Here is a 19,604-nt window from a genome sequence, read left to right as displayed (position 1 = left end):
CCAAGCCTGGATGTTGTCCAGGTCTTGCTGCATGCGGGCTCGGACTGCTTCATTATTTGAGGGGTTGCGAATGGAACGGAACACTGTGCAATCATCAGCGAACATCCCCATTTCTGACCTTATGATGGAGGGAAGGTTATTGATGAAGCAGCTGAAGATGGTTGGGCCTAGGACACTGCCTTGAGGAACTCCTGCAGCAATGTCCTGGGGCTGAGATGATTGGCCTCCAACAACCACTACCATCTTCCTTTGTGCTAGGTATGACTCCAGCCACTGGAGAGTTTTCCCTCTGATTCCCATTGACTTCAATTTTACTAGGGCTCCTTGATGCCACACTCGGTCAAATGCTGCCTTAATGTCAAGGGCAGTCACTCTCACCTCACCTCTGGAATTCAGCTCTTTTGTCCATGTTTGGACCATGGCTGTAATGAGGTCTGGAGCCAAGTGGTCCTGGCGGAACCCAAACTGAGCATCGGTGAGCAGGTTATTGGTGAGTAAGTGCCGCTTGATAGCACTGTCGACGACACCTTCCATCATTTGTCCTGCTTTTTGTGGACAGGACATACCTGGGCAATTTTCCACATTGTCGGGTAGATGCCAGTGTTGTAGCTGTACTGGAACAGCTTGGCTAGAGGCGCAGCTAGTTCTGGAGCATAAGTCTTCAGCACTACAGCTGGGATGTTGTCGGGGCCCAAAGCCTTTGCTGTATCCAGTGCACTCAACCCACAAAGAGGGCAATTAATGTGTTACATAAATAAAATACATTTTTAATGTACAGAAAAGTGGCAAATGACTGAGGCTTGTGGAAATAGAGTTTCTATCTAAAGGGAGCTGGGCATCGCAGGGACTTAAGGAGAAGATATACAAATGGGAAAGGTTGGTATAGAATCAGAGTTTTACAGCACAGAAGGAGGTAATTCGTGTCTATGCAATTCTCGAAGAGAGAGATTCACTTAATTCCATTCCTCTACTCTTTCCATATTGCCTTTTAAATGTTTCTTTTTAAAATGTTTATCCACTTCCCTTTTGAAAGCTACTACCACAGCACAAAAACTCTCTTAACTCCCAATGTCCTCTTGACTATCTCAAATTTATGCCCTTTAGTCACTGACTCACCAATTGGTAGGAATAGTTTATCCTGATTTATTTCTTCAGAATTCCGCATAATTTTGATCAGATTCAGAGTGGCTTTGAAAGACCAAATGATTCAGTGCTTGACTCTCAACTTAAAATTTCTGAGTTCAAATCTTAGTGATGAAGGATAAAACTACTTCAATGATAAGAGAAGATATAACGAGAGGTAAGCAGGCAGTGAAGACTTTATGGGTAGAATTTAGAAATAGAAAAGGATTTAAGACTGCAGTGGAAGTTGTGTATAGGCCCCCTGGTAGCAGCTGTGGAGTGACAGAATGTATAAATGCAGATATTAGACAAGCATGTAGCAAAGGCAGAGTGGTTTTAATGGAGAATTTTAACTGTCATATTGATTGGGATAAGCAGACGAGCTCATGTCAGAAAGGTAGCAAATTTCTTGTGTGTGTTCAGGACAGCTTTCTGCAACAATATGTCCTAGAACCAACAAGGGGGCAGGCCATATTAGATTTAATAATGAGTAATGAGCCAGATTTAGTTAACAGCCTAACGGTGCATGAACATTATTCTAATAGCGATCATAAGATGATCGAGTTCAATGTTGTGTTTGAAAAGGAGAAACCTGTATCAGCTAAGATTCTAAATTCAGGTAAGGCCAACTTCACCGGGATGAGACAGAGACTGTCCACAGTAAACTGGGCAGATCTGTTAATGGGTAAAATGACAGAAAATCAGTGGGAGGTGTTCAAAAAATAATTTAATGTGATACAGAACCAGTTCATACCCCTAAAGGGCAAGAGCTCTACTTGCCAAGAAAAGCAGCCATGGATGGTGAGTGTTAAGGGACAACATAAAACTATAAGAAAAAGCATATAAAAATGCAAAAAATAGCACAGATCCTGGCGACTGGGAGAGATACAAAGAACAGCAAAGGGTGATAAAACAGATAGTAAGAGCTACAAAAAGGGAGTATGGAAAGAAATTTTCAGGAGATATCAAAATCAACACAAAAATTTTTTACAATTACATTGGGAAAAAGAGGGTGGTCAAGAGCAATGTGGGCCTCTTAAAAACTGATAATGGTGAGATTGTAAATGAAAATTAGGAAATGGCGGACATGTTAAATAATTACTTTGGGCTCGATTTTCTCCTGGCGGGGGGGGGGGGGGGGACTACGAAAATCGGGGATTCCCGGGGCGGGAGCCCGGCTCCAACCCACCCCATTTCCGGGTTCCCCACTGACACGCGCACACAGCCCCCGCATGTGGGACTCCCGCCGGCAATTAAAGCCGGCGGGGTGCCACTAAAAGTAATTGAACAGGTACTTCAGGTTGTTTACAGACCTGATTGACTTGTTATTTTAGCAGGGATGGGATTTTGCAACTGACTGGGACTGTTTCCCGTACTGGGAGAAACACTCCCAGTTCAAATGGACATGTTGCAGCCATCAGCCTGTGGCAGCTGCAAAGGTCCATTTGACAGGTGGGGGGGGTGGCCCTCACCCATTGCAGGAGGCCACTCTGTCACTTGGGACAAAGTTTGGCCTCCACCACCCTCCTCCTAACAATAAAATTCACCAACTTGCACACTTACCCCAGGGTCCAGAGACATGTACCTACCTTGCGGACCCCCTCAGATGTAAATCTTCCGGATGGGGGTCGCCGTAGCTGCAGTCATGATCTCCTCGGAGGACGAACAGCATCACCAGCCTCGCCGGCCAAGCCGTCCACCTCTGACACGTGGAGCTCCACAACACAGTGCTGTGACACATCCACCTGCATAGCAGGAGGGAGGGCAACGGCAGAGAGAGATGCGTCGCAGAGGGCACTACCCTCGCCACAGGGTCCACAGACCGAGGCTCAGCTTCCTGGACCTCTCTGAGCAGCAGTGCACACGGAAGCTCAGAGTCACTCGACATGTCGTCATGGACATCTGCAGCCTCTTTCATGCCAAGCTGCTCCTGGCTGGCCCGAGCACCATCATCTTACCTATCGCTGACAAAGTCACCACTGCCCTCAACAACTTCTCCGCATCCTTCCAGGGTGCCACCGGGGACATCGCCGACGTCTCTCAGTCGTCTGCACATAAGAGCCCTGCAAATACACCTACACCCACCCTGCAGTGACACAATGGGTGGCATCAGTTGTGGGTCTTCATTGTGATCCTCAGGAAAGGGCATTATTGCACAAACCAGACAAGATTCGCAAAGACGTGGCAGTAGTGGTGCCAATATAATATGTAATGTGAGTTGATTAGAAATTAAATATAAGTAAAAACCATGACAAACCCTCAAACACCCTTGTGCTTCCCCTTCATGCTCACGACACGTTTGCCTTACGCTGCCTACTGCACATATGTGATGCATGCCCTGTGGCTGCAGCACAGGTAGTGGCAGGTTGAGTGAGGCTGACTGTGAAAGAGATGCATGAGAGGGTGAGTATGAGATAGAGCCATGAGATTGTATGAGGATTGGGTTGAGTGGTAGTGGCGGGATGAGTACTGGCGAGGTGAGTAAGTGCAGGTAAGATGAGGATGAGCTTTGAGTGGGTGTGAGGAGTGATGTGATAGAGTAGTGTTGGCAGTGCAGAAGGAGATGTGGGGTGGGGGCGGTGATGTGGCAGACGGAGTGTAGGGGAATGAGTAAGTGTACTCATTTTGGCTGATCTACTTAGGTCATTGCAGCGCCTCCTGCACTGTATGCAGGTGCGCGATATGTTGGTGGTGCTGGTGACCTCCTCTGCCACCTCGAGCCAGGCCTTCGTGGTGGCAGAGGCAGGCCGCTTCCTCCCGCACGCCGGGGGGATGATCTCTGTCCTCCCCCTCCTCCTCACCCCATTCAGTAAGAGCTGGAGTGAGGTATCATTAAACCTGGGAGCAGCCTTCCCCCTGGGCTGCTCCATGCTGTAATTTTTCCTATTTCTTGCAGCATCAGTCAGTGGAGGACTGCCCCTTTAAATAGAGCTCCTCCAGCTGACAGACCTTATTGCGCATGCGCAGCCCGCCCGCCGCGCAGCTCAGCAGTGGGGAACCCGGAACAAGAGGTAAGTGGATCCAATCAGGCTGCGATTGCGTTCGGGGCAGACTGATTTCACCGGGCGCGTTACCTACGTGCCCAATCTACCCCGCGCCGCGAACCCGCAGCCCTGGTAATATCGGGCCCTTTGTATCAGTATTTTCAGTAGAGGAAGAGGATAGCATGCTGGGCACCCCAAGGAAACTAATTTGGAATCAGGGATGGAGACTCACCATAATTAACATAAGCAAATTAACTAATGAAGAAAATAATGGCACTAAAGAGTGACAAATCCCCCAGGACCAGATGGTTTCCATCCCAGGGATTTAAAGGAAGTAGATGAGAACATTGCAGATGCCCTAACTATAATCTTCCAAAGTTCTCTCAATTCAGGAACCGTTCCTTTAGATTAGAAAATTGCATATGTCACCCTGCTATTTAAGAAAGGGTGTGAGAGAGAAACCAGGGAATTACAGACCAGTTAGCCTAACATCTGTTGTCGGGAAATTACTAGAGGCTATAACTAAAGATAGAGTGACTGAACGCCTTGAAAATTTTCAGCTGATCAGAGAGAGCCAGCATGGATTTGTGAAAGGTAGGTCATGCCTGACGAATCTGATTGAATTTTTTGAAGAGGTGACTAAAGTAGTGGACAGGGGAATGTCAATGGATGTTGTTTATACGGACTTCCAGAAGGCATTCGAGAAAGTCCCCCATAAGAGACTGTTAGCTGAAGTTGAAACTCATGGAATTGAGGGAAAATTGTTGACCTGGTTAGGAAATTGGCTCAGTGGCAGGAGACAGAGAGTAGGGATAATGGGCAGGTACTCAAATTGGCAGGATGTGACTAGTGGCGTCCCACAGGGATCTGCGCTTATAAATGACTTGGATGACTGGATAGAGAGCCACATATCCAAGTTTGCCGATGACATAAAGATAGGCAGCATTGTAAGCAGTGTAGATGGAAGCATAAAAATTACAGAGAGATATTAACAGATTAAGTGAATGGGCAAAACTGTGGCAAATGGATTCCAATGCAGGCAAATGTGAGGTCATCCACTTTGGACCTAAAAAGGATAGATCTGAGTACTTCCTAAATGGTGAAAAACTCAAAACAGTGGAGGTCCAAAGAGACTTTGGGGTCCATGTACGTAGATCATTAAAATGTCCTGGACAGGTACAGAAAATAATCAAAATAATGGAATGCTGGCCTTTATATCTAAAGGACTAGAATACAAGGGGGTAGAAGTTATGCTACAGCTATACAAAACCCTGGTTAGACCACACCTGGAGTACTGTGTTCAGTTCTGGGCTCTGCATCTTAGGAAGGATATATTGGCCTTGGAGGGCATAGATTTACTAGAATGATACCTGGACTCCAAGGGTTAAATTATGAGAGATTACACAAACTAGGGTTGTATTCCCTGGAACTTAGAAGATTAAGAGGTGATTTGATCGAAGTTTTCACGATATTAAGGAGAACTGATAGGGTAGATAGAGAGAAACTATTTCTGCTGGTTGGGGAGTCTAGGACCCGGGGACATAGCCCAATGAAGGGCGGAACAGGCTCAAGGGGCTAGATGGCCTACTCCTGTTCCTATGTTCCTATCCCTGATTGCGTCAGATTTTGTTTGCTTTTGCTAAGCATGGTTCTTTAGATCATTGTGGGATTACTGAATGGCGCACCACATGGAAAGCATGAACACCTTGGTTCATTTGGCCAACGAGGTTGGGAACAAGTCCATGATCCAGACTGTCCCATTCTTTCAGCTGGAGAAATATATTTGGCCATACATTCAAACGGAAAGAGATAGAGAATCAGAAAAAAAACAAAATGGTAAGTTATGTTTCAAGTGGCTTCTCCAGATATGCTTCTACACAGATCTACTACAGCACTGAAGGGAAATTATTTATCAAAGCACAGAAATAATCCAGGAATGTGAGACTTACATTGGTTTCTCCAGCCTTGCAATCTACAGTTTCTTTGAGAGCTTGTAGGGTTTGCACAACATGATGTTCAAACTGAGCAGGCTAGGAAAAAGTACATCACATGTTTTTATTATTTATACAGCCATACTGATGGACTTCTAAAATCTTGAATTTAGTTTAATATTTAGTGCTATTAATCAATTAAAACAAAACGAGCAGCATAAAAATATTTACTTTAAAAAAAACTATGCTATACGAAAATCTGAAACAACTCTTACTCTTTGTAGCTGAAACCTGGACTCTCATATTCACTACACAGTGACTAAAATCCAGATTACATGTACATAATAGAGCTATTTATACATAACATTAAAATGCAATCAAAATCATGCCACACTGGCCTTTTAACAATGCCTGCACTTCGTTTTGAAGACAAGATTGCTTTTTCTTCCAACAGTTTCAGGAAATGGGGTGCTTTGGGGAAAATCTATTATTTCAGATGTCAAACCCATTCCCCTAAAGTACTACTTTTGTTCTGAACAAAATCATTACATAGTATCGCTTTATGTCAGCACACAGAATTACAATAAATATATTACTGTGTCGAGTAAAAGAAAATCTCTCAGCCAATAGGGAGATATGCTTTTGCAGCAATGATGGAATAAATAGTGTTTTGCAGAATCTTGAAATTAATTTTTTAAAAATAATACGACACATTTTAAAGAGACAGGGTGACAATTGGCATGACACAAATATTCATACAAGCCAATTAATAGATGCTTCATGCCGAATATTCAATCCCAATAATATTGATAGAAGCAGTACTGGAGGGAAGCCAACCGGCATGCCAGGTTAAGCCAATTTAATGCAACATACACAATCCTTGTGAAAAGATTCCAATAAATACTGCAACATACCAAACAGGATTTATGGGCAGAAAGCACAGCAGAAAGATTAATTCAACATAGAGGGAGGTCAGGTGTTATGATACTTTCATGTAAATAAGGCCATTGACATAGTCGAAAGGTGGAAGCTAGGCAAATAGCAAAAAAATCAAAGAATGCAAAGGTGTGCAAAGAATGCAAATTGGTAGATTAGCTAAATTCCTGTAAGGGAGATTGAGAATATGAAAAAAAAATGAAATGAGAGAAGGCCACTCAACCCATTAAGCACATTCCTTCCATACAACACGTACAACGTTCTTTATCCTGAATTGTATTACACCTGTTTCATCTCCCAAGGGAAGGCCCTAAAGTAATCAGACCACTGTTACTACTAACCAAAGAAGTGGTTCCTTCATTGTCAACAACCCAGTCTTCTTTTTCAGCAAGCCTCTTAACATCTAAATAAGACAAAAAAGATTTTTTTGTAAATTTGAAGATATACATGTCAAATTGAGATCTAGATCTAGATAAACCCTTGATTATCACAACCTCAAGAATTGTAGTTTTCAATGTAAAAGGCAAAACAAACTTTTGCATTCTCCTAATAAAACATACAACCTTCAAAGTAACACATCTGCTTGCATACCTAGTATCAATAAGACCACTCTCATTAGACCAAACCATCTTGTGTGTACCAGTTTTAGGGGGAAAACATAGGAACAGGAGTTGGCCATTCAGCCCCTCGAGCCTGTTCCGCCATTCAATTAGATCATGACTGATCTATATCTTAACTCCGCCTACCCGCCTTGCTTCTGTAACCCTTGCCTAGCAAAAATCTATTAATCTCAGTTTTGAAATTTTCAATTGGCCCACCTCAACAGCTTTTTGAAGGAGAGTTTTCCAGATTTCCACTAACCTTCTGTAAGGTTAGAAGTGCTTCCAGACATCACCCCTAAACAGGCTAATTTGAAGGTTATGCCCCCTTGTTCTGGACTCTCCCACCAGAAGAAATAGTTTCCATTTCATTATTTCTAGTGATTAGACATCAGTATCTAATTTAATTCCTGTCAGAAATCTATTTAATATATAGAAAGGAAACAGTTACATTTTTGGGTCTTTTCTAGCCTTCTTACTTTGAATTATTCTGTCTCTTGCATATTAAATCATTCCCATAAGTGAGTCCTAATTCCCCATATCTTTAACTGTATGTATCCTTGCCTTGAGATCTAGGCAAACTTTCAGTAATACTCTGGGAAATGAACAACAAACCCTGTGGAGAGAACAGAGGAATTAACATTGAGTGTGACTCCTTTGTCAAAACAGTTTTGACTTGGAGTTAATTTCTCTGTTCTCTCCACAGATGCTGCCTGGCCTGCTGAGTGTTTCCAGCATTTTCTGTTTTATTTCAGATTTCCAGCATCTACATTTTTTTGCTTTCTGAACAACAAATTATGCCTCCATAAGCTCTGACTCTGGTCTTTGAATGCAACAGAGCATTATATCAGGTCTTATTTCATTAAAATAGCAAACAAATTTATCTTATTGATATTTTAAAGATGAACAAACACATAAGGGCAGTTTCTCAGAGTGGCTGGAAGTGGGTAGCAGTGTGCCAGGGGGTTCTGTTCTGGGACCACTTTTGTTCATTGTGTACATCAACGATTTGGATATACGGCTATAGGAAGGGGTGTCTAAATTTGCAGATGATGCTAAAATAGGAGGCATAGTAAACAATTCTGAGGAACAAAGCAAGCTGCAAGAAGATATTGAGATGAAGGTGTGAGGGCAAAAAAAATGGCAGATAGAATTTTTTAAAAATTTATTCTCGGGATATGGGCATCGCCAGCAATTATTGTCCATCCCTAGTTGCCCCGAGAAAGTTTGATACAGCTGAGTGGCTTTCTAGGCCATTTCAGAGGGCAGTTAAGGGTCAACCACAGTGGTGTGGGATTGGAGTCACATATAGGCCAAACCAACTCAGGTTACCTTCCCTAAAGGACATTAGTGAACGAGTTGGGTTTTTCTGACAATCCAATGGTCATTTTTACTGATACCAGCTTTTTATTTCCAGATTTAAAAAAAAAACTAAATTCAAATTCGCAAACTGTCATGGTGAGATTCAAACTCACGTTGGATTATTAGTCCACAAGTTTCGATTACTAGTCCAGTAACATGACCACTATGCTACTGTACCCTAGACAGAATTTAATGTAGTAAATGTGAAGTGATACATTTTGTTAAACTAAAAGCAATAATTATGCTTTGAATGGGGGCAGGATGGGTGACGTGGAAGAGCAGAGGGAGCTGGGTGTTCAGATTCACTAAACAGAAAAAGCTTACATCTATATAGCCCCTTTCACAACTTCAGGACATCTCAAAGTGCTTTACAGCCAGCAAAGGACTTTTGAAGTGTTGTCACTGTTGTATTGTAAGAAAACACGGCAGCCAATTTTTGCACAGCAAAATCACACAAACAGCAATGAGATAATGACCAGATAATCTGTTTTTAAGTGATGATGATTGAGGGATAAATACTGGCCTGGGCACTGGGAGAACTCCCCTGCTCTTCTTCGAATAGTGCCATGCGATATTTTACGTTTACCCGAGAGGGTAGACGGGGCCTTTGTTTGGTATCTCATCTGAAAGACAGCACCTCTGACAGTGCACCACTCCCTCAGTACTCCACTGGAGTGTCAGCCTAATTAGTATCAAAATAAGCTTGCGCAAGAATCTGAACTGCAGTCATTTTTCTATTGTTTATATAGTGTGACTGGGTTTAAAGGGACAGCCACTAATGAAAACTAAATAAAAATTCCTAATTTTTGTCACAAAAACACCACTATGAAATTCCTCATCTTTTTATAATAATGATTGGATAACTAACATAAAGTAGCATCTTAAGCAGTTCCCTTCCACCAAGTCGATCTGTATCTTTTTTAAAAAAAACTGAATTGCACTGAACAACCCACCTACAAAGATAAAATTAGGAATGTACATGTTTATCATAAAGAACTCAATAGTGTTAGGAAGAAAGGAATTACAAATGTTGTCAACATTATTTATATCTACATTTCAATAAGATTAGAATCAATATAATTTAGTCATACATTTATTCGATAGTTATACAGTCTTGATTTTGCTGTACTTTTGATAGATTCTTTGAGGCGGAAACTTGGAAAGCTGCTTGTCAATGTAAGTTAATACTAACAAACTAAGGAAAACCAAGTAACATTTTGAACCAAGACTTCTATCACACGTCTGAGATATTTTGAAGATGTATTTCACTATTTCAAATTATTAGACAGAACATCATGCAGCTGCAGGATCATTTTCTGAAATGATGTACTGTGTGTAAGTTACAGATAGCTATTGGTATCAGGCTTCAGATCAAAAGGGATATCTGAAAGTGTTTATGTGTACATTCAACAAATGAGCAGTAAATATTCAAATAAACAACAAAGGTTATGGTGTTGGAAATAAGATGGGGTCTGTTCCTTACCTAAGAATTCAATTTTTTAAAAAAATTAACAATTACATTGGCCTAGAATTGCTGGGGAAATAACGGGAGTTAAATGCGCAGGTCGTTATTAGTGCGTAAAAAACCTAGTAATTTGTGGTGAGGGAGATGCGCCATAAGTTGCGAATCACCACAAATTGCTGGATGATTTGCGCCGCTCCACCGTTAGCCTCGCAAATACAGCATCGCACCGTCAACCATCCTGCGAGCGTCAAGAAAATGCTGGATTTGCACATCAAATACGAATGAATCTCGCCGCAGAAAGTTAGGGTTGCTAGTTCATGACGTTAGGACCCTGTAAATGGGGTGGATAATGTTCCTGACGTGCCACTCAAACTTGGAGGTCCAGAAAGGGAACAATTGAAACTATGGACTCTCACTCCTGCAGGTAAGTAAATTGTTCAAGGTTTTTTTAAATTTTAAATTTTTTTTTCTTACTTTTCCTTTGTCGCTTTCTTTATCTCCGTTTTAATGCAATCTTTATTTCCCCTTCTGCTCCTCATTCTTTGTCTAATTTGACTCTAATTCAACCTACTTCCTTCTCTGTCGTTTGCTGTTTCTTTCTCTGCTTCATTGATTAAGGAGAGACCCCATCGGTCCCTTCATTCAGGAGGTCCCAGATGGCCCGTTACTCTCGCTGTGCCATTATCAGCTCACAAGTCCAGCAATTTGCAGTGCAAAATTAACTGGAGCCAAAGGGTGAGAAAAAAAAAATCCAACTCACGGCACTCACTGCTAGATGCCCCACTCCAGCAAATTCTGGGCCATTATGTTTTGACAGTCATTAGTGGAGAATACAAATCGGGGTGGGGGGGGGTAGAAAGCAATCTCAACAACTGAACAGTACCAACACAACTGTGAGAAAGCATTGGTATCTCACAATACTGTACAACTGGGAGGAGCAAGATCATATTTCCCAACTATGCAATATAGTGCCAGTTTAGAATGGCCCCGTGGAATCGGCCTGTGTGTGTTGAGTCCAGGAGTGGGGGTGGTTTGGGTGTGATTTTTTTTTTTTAAAACGCGGAGAGTTGTAATCTGCAATACACTGCCTTAAAGGGCAGTGGAACCAGATTCAATAGTAACTTCCAAAAGGAAATTGGATAAATACTTGAAGGGAAAAAATTTGGATAGCTCCTTCAAAGAGCTGGCACAGGCATGATGGGCTGAATGGTCTCCTCCTGTGCTGTACCCTACTATGATATATAAATACTCAAGAAAGTTTTCAAAAGATTGCATTCATTTGAAATTTTGAACTTCCCTTCCCCTTTCCATAACTACGGAGCTTTGGTCCATTTTATTTGAAATGTCAAATTCAAATTCTCCAAAGAATGCTAGCAGTACAGGAACAATCAGAGACTATCTAGAAAACAGATAAGTACTGTTTGTCACAATACCTTTTTAAACTGACCATACCTCATCCCAGTCTAAATCCCATCTAGTCACCAAGTTTACTTGATAATTATTGACCAGCATAAATGATTGAAAAATATGGCATTTTAATTACCTTTCTGCTGAGAATTCACTTTTTGCATTCTAACGCCTGTCTACAAGTAGCGCTCAAAACTAATGGTGCATTTATATTCTGTTTACCTGGTCGTATGTGAGAGCAGTTCCAGCAGGCAGCATTGCCCTGCTTGCACATTTTGTTCAAGTGAACCAGAGCTCGGTGCATGTGCACATAAATGGATATGCAGACCCCTGCTCACTGACATTCAATTGCCTGTGAAATCTGTAATGTTTGAAGAGAGCTGACAGAGCGGCCTGTCCTTTCTGACATTTAAACTTGTGTGTTTAAACTACTTCATCTTGGTGGTCTCACATTATGAAAAATGTTGAATGATCATACTGCAAATTATGTAAAAGAATACTATGGTAAACATTTGCTTGCAAAAATTATATATAAATGACATCTCAGTTTATAAACGTTCCTTTCCTCTCCAAGATACTTGGACGCACTGTCGCTTCCCAAACTCACGCCCACCTCTCCCACAACTCCGTTCAAATCTCTCCAATTAAGTTTCCACCTCCCCATAGCATCTAAACAGCCCTAACCAAAGTCACAAATGACATCCTCTGTGATGATCATGTTGCATTTTCCCCCCTCGTACTGCTTAGCCTCTCTGCAGCCTTTGACATGGTCAATCACACAATCTTACTCCAACATTTCTCTTCTGTTGTCCAACTCTGTGAGACTGCCCTTGCTTGGCTCCACTCTTACCTATCTGATTGTAGCCAGAGCACTTCCAGCAATAGTTTCTCTTCCCACCAATCACCTCTAGAGTCCCCCAAGGATCCATCCATCCTGAGACCCCCTCCTCTTCTTCATCTCCATGCTGCACCTTGGCAGCATAATCTGAAGCCGTGGGGTCAGCTTCCAATGACACTCTACATTTCCACCACCACTCTCGACCCCTCGATTGCCTCTGTGTTGTCTAATATTTGTCCAACATCCAGATTTCGATAAGCCATAACTTCCTCCAGCTAAACAGTAGGAAGACTGGAGCCATCGTCTTTGGTCCTTGCCACAAACTCCGTACCTTTGCCAATGACTCCATCTCCCTTTATGGCCACTGTCTCTGGCTGCACCAGGCTACCTTTGTGACCCCAAGTTGAGTTTCTGACCCTATATCCCATCCATCACAAAGACCATCTACTTCCACCTCTGTAACATCGCCCGCCTCCATTCCTATCTCACCCCATCCGCTGAAATCCTTTATAATGCCTTTGTCAACCGCAGACATGTTTACTCCACTGATCTGCTGACTGGCCTTCAATCCTCCATAATCTTCAGCTCATCTAAAATTTTGCTGCCAGCATCCCACCCAAGACCAAATCACACTCGCCCAACACATCTGTCCTCGCTGACCAACATTGCTACTGGAAACTTCATATCTGAAATTTAAAATTCTAATCCTTGCGTTTAAACTCCTCCATTGCCTCCACATCTCTGCAACCTCCTCCAGCCATACAATCCCCACCTCCCTCAAACTCTTGGTTCCTCTGGCTCCAGCTTGTTGTGAACAACCCCACGAACCTTCACTCCTCTATTGGCAGCTGTGCCTTCAGTCGGTTGGACCCCACTAGCTGGAATTCCCTCCCTAAATCTCTCTGCCTCTCCAACTCCTCCTCCTCCTCCTTTCAGACCATCATAAAACCCATCTCTTTGATCAAGCTTTTGGCCAGCTCTAATTTCTCCTTCTTTGGCTCAGTATCCATTCTTTTGATTATGCCTCTGTGAAGCATCTTGGGATGTTTATCTACATTAAAGGCACTATATAAATGCAAGCTGTTGTTGCTGCTGCACAGCTACCCAAGAATTTTCCTTTAAAGAATGTTACCTAAATTTGGCAACATTGCTGTGTTTTTGACGATAAATGATAATCAGATATTTGGGGACGAGCAAGTATGTCCCATGTTAGGCGTTAAAATAAAAAAACAAAATTTCCTACAAAGCATTTATCCAATAATAATTTCCAAATGCTACTGCCCTATTTTTAGAAGATTGATATATGTAATGCAGTAAGTGGCAATTGGGTTTATTGATTAAGTTGATGCACCTAGAACTCAAAACTAGTTCATACTTACCTATAATGAAATCATGCTTAAAATATGATTGACCAAGTTGATGAACTTGAATCTGTAATAGGACTTTACAGATTAACATAAATTGGAATATTTTTCTACTGGCTTTAAGCCTTCAGAGAAAGTTTTCCATAATTTATTTTGTGTCATTGAGAGCTGTATGTTCCTGTAATTTTATTTTACTAAATAATTTAACATGTTGCAAATCAGAAAAAGATAGACCAATGTTCCCATTAACTAAGCTTTAATAGTGCCACATTTTATTTTAATATGTAAGTGGGAGAAATGGATCATTTCAACCACAAAAAGAAACCAATTTGAAATAGTTTCATACATTGGGCAATAAAACATCACAAATGGATCGTTTTTATTATGTTTGTTATTTTTCTTTCATGCGGTGAAACACATTAAGGGGTTTACATTATGTGCAAGTTCAACCTTTTGATTGGAAACCAATGAATCTGTTCTATTAACCTTTAAACATATGGGCACAGCATTATTTGGACTAATGGTGTGATGTATATGCAGCAAGAGTATTGGATAATGCTTCCTCTGCTCCAACTTACATTTACTTACATATATAAAACATTTAGTATTTAAAAAGTTCACACCATTACCCTTTCCCTTATTTTCTGTGGGGAGTTACTTAGGCCTGGAATTTCCTAGGAGCTTCTCCTAGTCTGGCGACATAACTTGCCGGAGGAGTGGTGGAACCCCCTTCTGTGCGTGTAAATGGGATTTCCACCACATTTCTGGTGAAAGTACAGCAGTGGAAGGGAGCAACACCGAGGAAATTCCCGGCCTTTGTGTTTGCTCAGAACCTGTCCCTGTGACAGCCTGGTAGAGCGCAGGATTAGCTCAAAGTGAAGAGTGGGAATAATAATGGGGTGGGGGAATTAAAAGATGTATTTTTGTTCTTACCATCTGCCGTCTGCTGCAACGTAATCATTAGACAATGCACTCGTAAATCTAAGATTAGTTCCTGAATCGTTTGCAGGAGATCATTTGGTATTTCCAGTGCTGTCAAAGACTCATAGTTTAATCTGTCATTCAATCAAAAATAAATGAATTAGGAATAAGACAAGACCTTCAATTTTACAACAAATCTATAGACTGCAATATTAGGTTAAGTACGATTATCAGTAAAGTTAAATTGCACAATACTCATTATCAACCTAAACTTATTGGTCAAGTAGGTATCAGGGACAGATGGAACCCCATCAGAAAAACATAAATCAAGTGGTTGTGATTAGCTAATGCCAATCTTGGGATTTAAAAGCCTGTAGATTGTATGAGGATGGAAAGGCCAAGAGAAATAAGGTGTTTCAAAGTTCTGAAGTCCTCAGAAAGAATGAGTTCATTTCAACACAGGGGAAGGAGCAGGATGGAAAACAGTGTATTTGGAGCCAAGGAGAAACAAGGTTAGGGGGTGGAGAATGTTCATAGAATTAATGACGACAACAGTATCAATATATGAGAGAGACAGACAGACAGACAGACAGACAGACATATGAGCGCGCGCATATACACTCTCCCCCTTATACTTTCAAATTTTGGATTGATTGGAGCTTCACAGCGAATTAAAGAATTAAGGAAGGGAAAAGAAGTGGTTGGCATAAAATCAGAAACAAAATTCTTTAGGACACAGCTTCAGCAATGGTGGAGATATAACAGTTCCATTTGTGATTATATCCTTATAGTGAACTTAATTTCTTTTTCACATTTACATAGGGCAGAATGGAAAAATTAGTTGTCATCTCTGGAGTTAGTGCAATTTAGAGAGTACAACTTGACTGGCATGAGTAGGATATCAATTTTTAGTGCATCTTACTTATGCTAGCCAAGCTACATTCACTCCACACAATCAACAGTCTGGTTTCCTTTAAAGTTGAAGTGATGCCCATTGAATTTTGGAGCATTTCAATGAGCTGGTTTCAGCTGTTAGACGCGACCTAGCACAGTGTTACTGTACCATTTGGCCACCACGTTGTGTAACTCTTTGTGGAACCTAAAACTTGGACCGAGTGTAACATATCAAAGTTTGCAGATGATACAAAGATGGGAGGGAAAGTAGAGAGTGAGGAGGACATAAAAAACCTACAAGAGGATATAGACAGGCTGGGTGAGTGGGCGGAGATTTGGCAGATGCAATACAATATTGGAAAATGTGAGGAATTGGCAGGAAAAATCAGAGAGCAAGTTATTATCTTAATGGCGAGAAACTGGAAAGTACTGCAGTACAAAGGGATCTGGGGGTCCTAGTGCAAGAAAATCAAAAAGTTAGTATGCAGGTGCAGCAGGTGATCAAGAAGGCCAGTGGAATGTTGGCTTTTATTGCTAGGGGGATAGAATATAAAAACAGGGAGGTATTGCTGCAGTTATATAAGGTATTGGTGAGACCGCACCTGGAATACTGCATACAGTTTTGGTGTCCATACTTAAGAACAGACATACTTGCTCTCGAGGCAGTACAAAGAAGGTTCACTCGGTTAATCCCGGGGATGAGGGGGCGGACATATGAGGAGAGGTTGAGTAGATTGGGACTCTACTCATTGGAGTTCAGAAGAATGAGAGGCGATCTTATTGAAACATATAAGATTGTGAAGGGGCTTGATCGGGTGGATGCGGTAAGGATGTTCCCAAGGATGGGTGAAACTAGAACTAGGGGGCATAATCTTAGAAGGGGCTGCTCTTTCAAAACTGAGATAAGGAGAAACTTCTTCACTCAGAGGGTAGTGGGTCTGTGGAATTTGCTGCCCCAGGAAGCTGTGGAAGCTACATCATTAAATAAATTTAAGACAGAAATCGACAGTTTCCTAGAAGTAAAGGGAATTAGGGGTGACGGGGAGCGGGCAGGAAATTGGACATGAATTTAGATTTGAGGTTAGGATCAGATCAGCCATGATCTTATTGAATGGCGGAGCAGGCTCGAGGGGCCAATTGGCCTACTCCTGCTCCTATTTCTTATGTTCTTATGTTCTAAACCTCATGCAGAGTGGACCTAAAGGGCTCTGCAGGGTCAACATCCAGATTATTGCATTTGCTATGAGTTGCCAGTAATAAGCTAGACCAATTAAGAGACCTTAGAGCATTTTAAGGATTGGTTTCCTGGCAAGACATGTCATTTTGTGTGCTCATTGTGTGATTTGACTTTAGTGCAAGCTGCACTAAAAACTGAGATCCTATTCAAGCTGGCCAAGTTTTACTCTCTAAATTCCACCACAGATGCCAATTTTGAAAGTGATCCAATAAAAGCACCACATTCTGTCAATGCTGCTTGGTGACTGTTCTACATAAGAGTGCAAGTGTCTGTAAATGACATGGTCTGGATCAAATTTTTGGACCTCTTCATCAACCATCCTATACTGATGATTTGCTGAAGATCCTAGAGTCTCTTTCATGATAAAATTCGTATAAAGCATACTTTGCATGAGAAGGTTATAAGGAAAGCCTTCATATAGTTAATAAAAATTTAGAAAAATATTGGAACAAATTTTAAAATGGGGGGGGGGGGGTGGAAATCAAAATCAGGATTGAACTTGAATGTGAAACAGAGAGAAAATGAACCCACAGTCCAAACATGATAGCAAGAAAGCTCACTCATTCGAACACAAGAAGTATACCATTCACTGATGCTGAAAGAACTACTACAAATGTTCCTCATACAAGAGAAAGGAAAGTTGCAAGGGTTGCACTTGAAAAATCTAACGGCAAGTATTTTTGTCATTTCCCAGCTGCACAGTTTACTTAACATGTGGTATGTACAGGATAACAAATAATGAATGAGAGTTGACTACTGTTTTTGCATACAAACTATTCTATTCCTGCTCTTGAGGGATCCTGAACTGGAGTATTTCATATGATCTGTGTCACAAGCAAAACACAGCCAACTAAAAAAGTCAATGATAACTTGAGCTTGCTTTACATGACAGTAACTTTACATAAGTAAATGAACATATCTGACAATCTAGGGGCAGACTTAATTATTTTTCTTGCTTTAATTAATGGACATTTTAGATTAGAACATGATAGTTTAAAATAGGCACACACATACAGGTGTAATATTTCACACACTGAAACCAGTGTTTCTTGTTTGCACTCCTACAAAATAATCAAGCTGGAATGGAAAATATGACTGACTTTCACACAGTCAGATCGGAGCGTACCTTAATTCATAAGGTGCAACTATATTTTAAAGTTTTTCCCAAGTTAGGTAAACCATATATCCATTAATGGGTCTATATATAGGGGAAAAGGTGGTCAGAAACAAATTTAATTGTAAAATTACTTTTTAAAAAATGCATCATTTACAAAGTGTTTCCATGATAATGAAACTTTGTTATGCTTTTGGCATTTCTTTGTTATTATGAAGTCAATGGAGCATCAATATGCATGCGCCATTCTGTGAAGGGTACATGCTCAATCTGCCATTTCACTGAGATGTCAATCTCAGCACTCAGTTGTGAGCAGCTAGGTGGAAGTTAGCAGCATCCTCATTACCACACACGTTTCTCAGCAGCTGAGTTGAGCAGCCTGCTAGAAGTCTAGGAGCAGACTCCCTACCCACACTCTCAGGTACAGGTAATGCATGGTCTGGGGAGATCTGTGAGAAAATAGTGGGAACTGTACTCTCACAGAAATTAGTGTTGGATTGGATCATTTGAAACTGGACAGTTGTGGGTTCTGTGGTGTGAAACTTATCAAGCCTCAGCCACAAGAGATTCGAAAAGTTCTGTTAATTGTGCAGTGCTGTACTGTATGTCAGAATTGCAACATGCAGCAGAGAATGGGAATGTTATGTTCACACATGAATAGTACTTTTACTTTCCCAACACTATGGAGATTATCAAAATTTAAATACTCAAATGTTCATGTTTCAAATTAGTTCAGCTTACATGTATAATTTTGCTTTGGTAAAACACCCATCACAGACAGCATTGCTGCTGAAGTTGGAGATCTTACTTACCTCATAGTGTGAATAATGTGAGTCAGCCACTGGCCTGAAAGTTCCATTTTTGCTTCCCATCCCCCATATTGTCTCAGCTCTATCTCAGCTAGGCTGGATGGAAGGAGAGCTCCTCGGATAAGTTTCACAAGTGAATTTATTACCTCTTGAATCATTTTCTATCAAAAGAATAAAATCACTGCATCACTTCTCCTAGTACACCAGGATTTTTTTTCTGGCTTTTAAAAATGAATTGCATTCGCTACTCTTTCAGAAAATGATAAAAGCATGTGGAAACAAACATATTTTTGTACCTTGAAGTCATTTTGTCGGGATCTGGCATTTTTCTTAAATTTCTCAACTTGACTTGATTTTTCACCTGTCTTTGATCACAAGGTAAAGATTAAAATGAAGAAGCAGACAATATGTAAACTATGCACATATGAAAGCATCCATACAAGTAAAAGAGATTTTCCGAATGGAAGCAGAAGCTATTTTCAGAATATTTCATTCCTTATTTTTTTTTTAAAGAGCTGGTAAGAGTTCAATAAAAACAGATAATTGAAAGACAGGGCTAGTGTGATATAAAGGGATTTGTTGTAGCAGGGCATCTAATGGTGTCTACCGTTAGTTAGACTT

General features: G+C 41.1%; 1 protein-coding gene across 2 annotated transcripts in view; it reads right to left on the bottom strand.

Moving 5' to 3' along the window:
* The window catches only part of exoc2 (exocyst complex component 2), a 294,362-nt gene that overhangs the window by 89,602 nt on the left and 185,156 nt on the right, over positions 1-19,604 (bottom strand). For both annotated transcript variants that reach the window (XM_068000284.1, XM_068000293.1), the window contains exons 14-18: positions 19,280-19,348; positions 18,987-19,144; positions 14,942-15,063; positions 7,315-7,376; positions 6,056-6,136 (exon numbers count right to left, since the gene is read on the bottom strand). In XM_068000284.1, coding sequence (XP_067856385.1) covers positions 6,056-6,136; positions 7,315-7,376; positions 14,942-15,063; positions 18,987-19,144; positions 19,280-19,348 — 492 coding nt within the window. The remainder of the gene's footprint in view (positions 1-6,055; positions 6,137-7,314; positions 7,377-14,941; positions 15,064-18,986; positions 19,145-19,279; positions 19,349-19,604) is intronic.

The sequence above is a fragment of the Heptranchias perlo genome, chromosome 2 (genome assembly GCF_035084215.1).
Source record: "Heptranchias perlo isolate sHepPer1 chromosome 2, sHepPer1.hap1, whole genome shotgun sequence".
NCBI lineage: Eukaryota > Metazoa > Chordata > Chondrichthyes > Hexanchiformes > Hexanchidae > Heptranchias > Heptranchias perlo.
The sequence above is the reverse complement of the archived record's forward strand: the minus strand, read 5'-3'. Positions and strand labels throughout refer to the sequence as shown.